Source organism: Cryptomeria japonica, chromosome 7, assembly GCF_030272615.1.
Source record: "Cryptomeria japonica chromosome 7, Sugi_1.0, whole genome shotgun sequence".
NCBI lineage: Eukaryota > Viridiplantae > Streptophyta > Pinopsida > Cupressales > Cupressaceae > Cryptomeria > Cryptomeria japonica.
In genome coordinates, this window is record NC_081411.1 from 587,434,714 (window position 1) to 587,444,107 (window position 9,394).

The 9,394-nt window shown below is 34.0% G+C and overlaps 1 protein-coding gene across 1 annotated transcript; it reads right to left on the minus strand.

The window, feature by feature from the left end:
- Nucleotides 1–7,301: 7,301 nt before the first annotated feature.
- Nucleotides 7,302–8,933, minus strand: LOC131049424 (leucine-rich repeat receptor-like serine/threonine-protein kinase At1g17230). The gene has a single exon (XM_057983483.2). It carries the CDS (start codon nt 8,931–8,933, stop codon nt 7,302–7,304), a length of 1,632 nt encoding a protein of 543 aa, XP_057839466.2.
- Between the last annotated feature and the right edge of the window lie 461 nt (nt 8,934–9,394).

Consider the following 9,394-nt stretch of genomic DNA (forward strand, 5'->3'; position numbering starts at 1 on the left):
CCCATTAGATTTTTCAGCGTCCTGATTTCAAAAATATAAATTTCATGGTGATAAGATTATTTTTACTATTTTTTGTATTTATTAATCAAAAGTGGAACCTAAGCCTAAAATACTGAGGTTCACTAAAACTTTAATAACTTTTTTGTTTTTAGGATTTTAGAAAAATAAATTATATGACATCGTTCTACATACAATTATTTTAAATATTAAAAAATAAATTGAAAAATATGAAATTTTTATCAAATTATGGTGGTCGTACACTTGATGTTTTGAAAATATACTTTATTGTGAGTTAAAAATTAATTAAAAAAATATTCAATAAAAAATAAAGAAAAAATATGCTCATCAATATTTGGTGTCTTAGGTATCGTTTCTCAGAAGAATTTGCAAAAAATTATTTATTTGCATCAAAAAAGGGTGGTCATACGCATGTGTGGTATGGTCCTGAAACAAGCATTTTGAAAAACCGGTTTTTAAACATGCCTACTAAAAAGAGATTTCTACCATGTGGGTATTAAAATAAATTACATATTTGAAAAGTAGACTCCGAGAACTACATTTTATATTAGTGAAGTTTTTTGAGATTCAATCTCTAAGTGCATCAAATTTTGACATCAATCGACAGAAAATTTGAAAAACAGAGAAAACACTTTCACTTTTTGCCCAAAAGTGGGACTCAACTTCTTTTTAGCCACCCATATCTTAGGTTGAGGTAGACCATCTTGGTTTTCCTCTAGCCCCACCAAAGTGAGGTACTCACTTTTCAAATAACCCCGGATGTCCGATGCAGGAGCATCCCTGGTTCATTAGAAATCTTGCATCAACCAAAAATATTTGCTTTCAATTTTGTTTCCTGTTCTATTCTATTTCTGTGTTTCACTCCAGACCCCTCCGAGTTGCTCATTTTCTGTGTAGAGCTGGATTTGTCTTGTAGACATGTTCTTGTATGTTGATCTTGGATTTCAATTCATTTAGATCTCTTTCCAGCAGGATTTTGCTTTCGGGTTGTTTGACAGTTCTGAGTTTTCGGACTTGTTTAAACCTTAACGACTAGATGGTGTTTCCTTAATTCACGGGGCCGATTGGCACTTCATACGATGTTCCCATACACTTGGTTGACCTTCCTTTCGGTCCACGTTTCATTTCAATTCTTTTCCAAAGGATTTTCTTCATGCTTGGGGTTGACCTATTTACATGTTACAGTTTCCCGCCTTGGGGATTGTAATCCTTCTTGGCTGACCTGGATGTGTTCTAAATGCTATATATTGATTCATTAGATTCTAGATGAGTAGTTAGTAGACAACATATGATGATCAAATAGATATAGATCAAATTTGAACATCTCTTTTTGTCTGGATTGAATGTGTATTTTGTAATCAAGCCTATAGCCTACTTGTAGCCCACATGTTGCTGGCCAGTTGTACTTGAATTCATTCAATATACTTAAAGCTTGATCTAACATTCTCTCTATTCTGTGTTGTTTTTTCCATTGTGTTAATCTTGCTACACAGTCTCGACAATTCTCTTTGAGGACCCTCCAGTCATGGTTGCATCGACATTATGAATTTAAGTACATTCCTGTGTCATACCTAAATTTTTTGTACATAAACCATAGATAATTGCGCTCTCCTCACTCCTCCCTCCTGAACACTTTCTCTATGGGTCCTCTCGTATGTATGATTTCATATATTTTCACTAAATTGAGAAGACAAGAAAGAATGTGATGTTAATTGTAGTAAATTTATAAATAGTTCTAAATTTTCTATTTTTTGATCCACACACATAAGTTTTAAGGCTCAAAATTTTCTATTTAGAGAGTAGAGTTAAATGATTTATAAGGAGATTATGGGGAATAAATTTTGTTTATTATAAAATTTGTAAAATTTTAAAGCATTGTAATATAGTTATTGATAAAATTAAAATATATTTAACTATTATAATGAAAAATAAAATTTCACAATATTGTAATTTAATAATAATAAAATATAATAATGATTAAATTTAATAATAATAAATATATTAATTGTTATACTTTCTCTATGGGTCCTCTCGTATGAATGATTTTGTATATTTCCACTAAATTGAGAAGACAAGAAAGAATGTGATATTAATTGTAGTAAATTTATAAATAGTTCTAAATTTTCTATTTTTTTGATACACACACATAAGTTTTAGGCTCTAAATTTTCTATTTAGAGAGTAGAGTTAAATGATTTGTAAGGAGTTTATGAGGAATAAATTTTGTTTATTATAAAATTTATAAAATTTTAAAGCATTTTAATATAGCTATGAGATTTCCACAATCCATGTTATATTCTTATGAATTTTTCTGGATTTGATTGTGTGTATTTTTTCCATCAATGTTTCGAATCACACTCCGTTGATTCATCAACGTTTCGAATCACACTATGTTGATTCATCAATGGAGTGTGATTCGAAACGTTGATGGAAAAAAATACACAATCGAATCCAAAAAAATTCATAAGAACATTATAATATAATTATTAATTTAAAATTAAAATATATTTAACTATTATAATAAAAAATTAAATTTCACAATATTGTAATTTAATAATAATTAAATAAAAGGGCTTCGGCCCTAGCTCGCCCGGTCGTGGATCGCAACTTAAGGCGTGGGTATGCTCCCCATGGTCTTGAGTTCGAGTCCCCGGCTGTGTTAACTCTTTGTGTGTTGCTACCTTGTGAGCGGGTCGTACACACTGGGGGATTAGTCTCGCTTCAGTGAGGACACCTCCAGATTCCACGATAGTGAATATAAAAATAATAATTAAATATAATAATGATTAAATTTAATAATAGTAAATATATGAATTGTTATATTTAAAGGTAATATTAGTTATAATAAAATAATATTATGCTCATAAATATAATAATGGTATATTTAAATGTAATATATGATTGATATATATATTTTATAATATTAATATTAGAATGGTCTTTACTTTATCTTTTTATAAATAATTTAGGTTATTTTATCGGTTTGAATGGGCTGATTTGCAATTATTTGCTTCACTTTTTTTTCATTTGTCTCATGCATTTTCCATGATTTTTTAGATTCATAGCTCAACCTCTTCTTCAACAGAAAAAACACAAAGCAAGCAGTTGACCTGAAATGTGGTCTCATTGAATACTATGGTTGCAGGATATGCACAAAAAATGTTTGTTGAAAAACATTTAGACACTTTCAAACAAATACGCAGGTGTACGGCCAAACTCTAAAACCTTTTCCAGCATCCTCCTAGACGGCCAAAACCAGAGCTTTGGAACATGGTATGTACTATGAGCATCCATCACATAATAAACAACTGATGAATTTTGTCGGATTTTGTAGTTGCAAATGCCCTGGTAGACGGCCTGGCACAAAAGTGTAAGAATAGACAAGGTCCATAAACTGTTTGACATAATGCCATAATTATAGGATATGCAAAATTTGGAAACATAGATAATGAAGCTGAATTGTTTCACATAATGCCTCAAAAAAAATTATTCTGAGCCCCCTGATAGCAGGAAATTAACAAAATGGATATGTTGAAGAGGTTGTAGAAACTTTCACCCAAATGCTATTGGCAGGTTTAAAACCAAACAACACTACCTTTACCAGCATCCTCCTAGCCTGTGCCAAATGGGAGCTTCAAAATAGTACAAACATCTTTCGAAGCATAAAGGATAGAAGCATTTTATCGAAAGTAGCTAAGGAATAGAATGATATCTAAGTTTATATGGAGTTGAGAAAGGTTTAGACTTAATGGTATATGGGTAGGGTCAATTATGGGTAGAGTAGAATGATATCTAAGTTTATATGTAGAGAATAATTTGATATAATTGAAAATTTAATATCAAACAAATATAGTTATTTATATGTTGGTCTAAACATAGTCAATGATATTCTTGTGGACATTTTGGAGAGTATTGTATTTCTTCTTGACACGGGGCTTAAGGAGATAGGTGAATTTTTCCATATCATGTTCCATTGGCTGGATCTTGTATTTTACTTGGAAGACATCTGCTACATTAATGATTGTGATACCTGAGCTATGATACATCAATGTCTAAATTATGTTTTCCAAGTAACAATTATAGTAATTATGAGAAATACATATGTACCTATGTCCAAGTCAACTAATTTAAACTTGAAATTTATGTTCTCACTCTCAAGGAAATTTTTTAGATTGCAAAGGAAATGAAATCAAATAGAACTCTTTATGAAACCAAAGACAAAATTAATTAGTTAAATCTTTCTTGTGATAATTACAATTTTGTTAAGATATTCCAAATGATTCAAATGATTATCATTATATTCTAGAGTCAAGTCACTTCACACTTGAAAATTATGTTGGACACTCTCAGTGACATTTGTTATGATTGTAAGAGTAAGGAACATTAAACAGTAGTTTCTTGTGAACACAAAGATAGAATTTGTTAATACTAAAGGAATCTATCACAAAGAACCAAAAAAATGTTAAAAGAAAGGAAAAATTGGTAGTAGACAAAAATAATTTCATTCTTCCATATATGAAAACATGGAAGATTCCATCTTTATGCTTCAAAGAAGAATAAGGAGGTGAATTTCACCAATCTCAATGCCACCTAATTTGAAGACACTACTTCCAAATGGGTTCTAAAGAAAAATAAAAATATTCAAAAAGAATAAGTGGAGCCTAGTCCACAAGTAAAATATTAACATAAGCTCAATCTACTATTCTGCATACATCAGGCACATTAAGCGGCAAATATCATGATTAAACTGAAAATATTGAAAGTGTTTCTAAAAGTATGAGATGAGAACAATCTAAGATATGATGAACCATCTAACATTATTATTTGAACTTTGGAGATTTTATAATCCTTTCTTTGGTAATTAAAATTAGGGATAAGGGTCATCTCTCATTCTATTGAAATGTCTTATCTGAATGACGAAAGTTATTTTCTATTGAAATGTCTTATTTGAATGACGAAAGTTATTTTCTATTGAAATTGCTTATCTAAATGACGAAAGTATGATCTAATTTGAGTTCAATTTTTTTTCATTTAATTTTTTGGGTTTACTTTTATGAATACATAGTTTATATAAGAATTTTATCTAGGGTAGATTGGTTGGCCAAATCTATGCACCTAATCATCACCCCCTCAAATTAAATTCTTTGTTGCAAGTGTGGCCAAGTGAAATAATAGACTAGATATGATTATATTCTCCCTATAGTTTTAGCAACCTTTTATCTTATGATTGCCAGAATTAAGTGAAATCTTATCCCTAATATAAATTATTGAATTGAAGGTTGGGTGTGTGTGTGTGGACTAGTATTCTAACATATTTTCACATATTGAATTTTATTCGCCCACTTTTCCCGCATACAATTACGACTTATACACTATGTGCATTATTCATAGTAAACTCCCAGAAATTGACCCTACTCTATCTTTCCATCTACCCTCCATCATTGTCTCCCTCTCTTTATCTCTATTTCTCCATCTCCCTCTTCATCTCTCCTTCCATATCTTCCTCTCTCTATATATTTATATCTCTCATTCTCTCACCCCTTTATCTTTCTCAAGGTATACATATCTCTATGTTTATGCCCTCTCTCTCTCTCTCTCTCTCTCTCACACACACACACACACACACACACACACACACACACATGATCACCCCCTCTTTAAAAATATCTGCTTCTTTCTCCTCTCACTATTTCTCTCCCTCTCCCTCCCTCTCTATCTATTTATCTACTTATCTCCAACTTTCTATTTCTCACTCATATACATGCACTCACTCCTATCTTTCGCCCTCTCTATCTCTCTATCACCCTCTCTATCTCCCTCTATATATATCTCTATTACTTGTCTTTGTCACCTTTCTCTCTCACTCTTACATTTCCATCTCTATCTCCCTACTTGTCCTTTCCAACACTCTCTCCTTGCTTCTCACTTCTCTATCTCTATCTCTATCTCTATCTCTATCTCTGTCTCTGTCTCTGTCTCTGTCTCTGTCTCTCTCTCTATGTCTATCTTTGTCTCTATCTCTATCTCTATATCTCTCTATCTTTATCTCCCCCTCTACCTATATCTATCTATGTTTCTCCCTCTTCCTCTCTCCCTCTATCTTCATCTCTACCTCTATCTTCCTCTATCATCTCTATATCTAAATATGTATCCTTCTATCTATCCATCCTCTTCTCCCATCTCTCTTTCCCTCTGTCTCCCTCTATCTTCATAGGTTTTGTTTTAGTTGCTTTTTAATTCTTCTAATTGGATGCATAGTTGATTTGAAGATATCACTTCTCCATTTAGATCAAACAACATCATTTTGTAAATGGTCTACCAAATGGCCTAATGTATTATGCAAATATATGTAAAAATTAAACCAATTTTTTTCTAACCTACCTTCCACACCTTTTCGGTGTGCCCATTGCACACCAAGGTGCAATTGCTAATTTTAATTTAATTATATTTTCTAAGATAATTTTCATTTTATTATATCATTTGTTATCATTTTTCATTTTTCAGTTATTTGTTCACTTGTCTCCGTGGATTTTTATTTGTTTTTTTCTCAAGAACCGACACAAACTCTTACCAATATCACGTACAAATTAATCAAAGTCATAACGTGTTTATGACCTATTCTCTATTCAAAATGCCATTTACTAACTTTGATCACGTGAGAATTTATATATCAATGATTCACTATGTCACATGCCTCTGACCTGCTATAATTGCTCCTCACGACTTTCTCAATTTACATGCAACCTTTTGTTATTTCATCACCTTCTTTGACAAGCTATTTATTCTACCAATTGAATGAATGAAGAATAAAACAGCTCTTATACTATACTCAAAAATATGAGATCAGAAAAATAAGTCCACACAATCAATCTCAGATTATTGAATAAAGGCTTCAATAACAAAATGCACTAACTGTGCGTGCGTATAACACAGATGAGCAAAATAAAAAACTAACTGATCTGGATTATTCATCAAAAGAAACTACCCAACATATAAAGGATTGAGTTCGATTACATTCTGCCCACTCACGCTACAAATAGCAGAGGACTTTCTTAACTGCAGAAGAATCTCATGACGAAATACAGTCTGCATACATACAGATACTTTGCATTGAAAGGAAAACTAAAAATAGACTTAAGGAAAAGCATCGATCATGCTGGAAATGCAAAAAAGCATGCACTAAAACTTAACACCTACGAATACTGCTCAACGACATTTTATTATGTAAGCAGAAAAAACTAAGAAAAAGATCATATGCATGGCATGTGTTGAATGAAATGCTGATCATGCACATCTCCAAAGGGGACCTTCCAGGTGGTTGTAGGACAGGTCCAACGTATCAAGGCTCCGCAAATCCTGGAAACTTGACGGAATTCGACCTGTGAGATTGTTATGAGACAGATTCAGGATCTTTAGCGACTCCAAGTTCGATAATTGAGCAGGAATTGTTCCAGATAGTGAATTGTAACTAAGATCAAGGTTTCTTTGCAAATTCACCAGATTACCAACCCTTGCCGGAATGCTTCCGGTAAAATTATTTCCATCCAGACGCAACTCCCGCAATCTTTGCAAATGGCCGATCTCTGATGGAATTTCACCGTACAGATTATTTCTGCTCAAAGCTAAAGTTCGTAGCGCAGTCAACTTCCCAATCTGCACAGGTATTGTCCCTGTAAGCTCATTGTTGCTCATATTTATCCGAAACAATGTGCTTATATTGCCAATCTCTGGCGGAATACTTCCTCTTATATGATTGCTCGAAATATTGAGGACTGCGAGTTTTTTGAGGCCAGTAATTTCCAGAGGAATTGTCCCCGTCAAATTATTCCCCGACATGACGAGTACAATAAGGTTGTGGCACTGCCCTAAAACAGGCGGAATTTCACCGTGAAGGTGATTAAAACTGATATCCAGGTATGTCAAACTCGGATATTCCCCCAAGGCATTCGTTATGCTTCCTTCCAGCTGATTTCGATCCAGCCAAAGCCGAAGCAGGCTATTGCAATTCCTGATACTCATCGGTATGCCACCTGAAAAGTTGTTGCGATTCACGCTTAACAGCTGCAGTCTTCCCCTTTGACAGATCTGCGGAGGAAGATTTCCGGTCAGGCTGTTGCTGGAGAAGCTTACTCTTGAAATATCGCTGTACTTCCCCAAGCTTTGAGAAATGTTACCTGAAAGAAGGTTGTTATCAAGATAGAGCACAGTCAAATTACGAAGCACAAATATACCTTCTGGAATTCTGCCTCCCAACGGGTTCTCAAAAAGCTCCAGAATTTGCAGCTTGTGTAATCTACCTAACTCCATTGGAATTGGTCCAGTAAGATTATTTAGCCCCAGACGAAGCACCTGTAGCTTTGTAAGATTCCCCAATTGTGCCGGTATGCCGCCACTGAGATAATTCACTGTGAGATTGAGGAACGCCAGTTCCTTCATTCCTATGAGCTCCGCCGGGATTTCTCCTTGAAGATTATTGACTCCCAAGCTCAGCAGCCTAAGGCTCCGCATTTGTCCGAGCTCAGGCGGAATCCTACCAGACAGATAATTATTCTCAAGTACAAGTTCCTCAAGATTTTTCAGATTGAGGAAAGAAGGTGGAATGCTTCCAGTCAGCCTGTTGTGACTGAGATCAATTCTTTTCAGGCTATGAAGAGAGGAAACAGACGAATTCAGGGAGCCTTCCAGATTTAACGAAGCTAAATCGATAGCACTCACCTTTTGGAACTTATCACATGTGATTCCAGTCCATTTGCAGGGAAACTGGGAAGATTCGTTCCATGAAGAAAGCAACTTGTGTGATTCTTTGTCAAGGCCATTCTTGAACAACATCAACGCTTTCCCTTCCTCAGATAAACTGGAGCTGAGCCAGAAGACATTAACAATCAATATGATGAACATCAACTCCTTGGCACCCATTTTGCTTTAGAAAAGCAGAAGATCGTCCTTGGTTAGAAGCAACCTATAAAACAGAAACCTCAGAGGACCATCTGAATTGAATGCAATGGAAGCTCGTGAATGGTGATGTCATCTTTTTGGTACTGGTCAAAGGTTTTTGGCAGTGCCAGCTCAGAGCACTGTCAACTTAAAACTCGTAAAGCGTATCTTCTACTTGTTTTTATATGCATTCATCTGCGTTCAAACAAAATTTCTCTGAATCATTTCTTCAATGTGCAGAAACTTAGAAGCGACTTTAGAGGGGTATTGACTGGACCACTTACCTAAACAAACGATACATTTCAAAGTTTCATATTGTGAAACTCTTTTCGCTTAAAATGTCTCTAACAAGCACAAAGCAAATTTAGTGATTGTTTCCATCGGTATCCGAAATATTGTCTCTCTCCTAATGGGAAATTCTTTTCTTAAGTCAAACATAAATT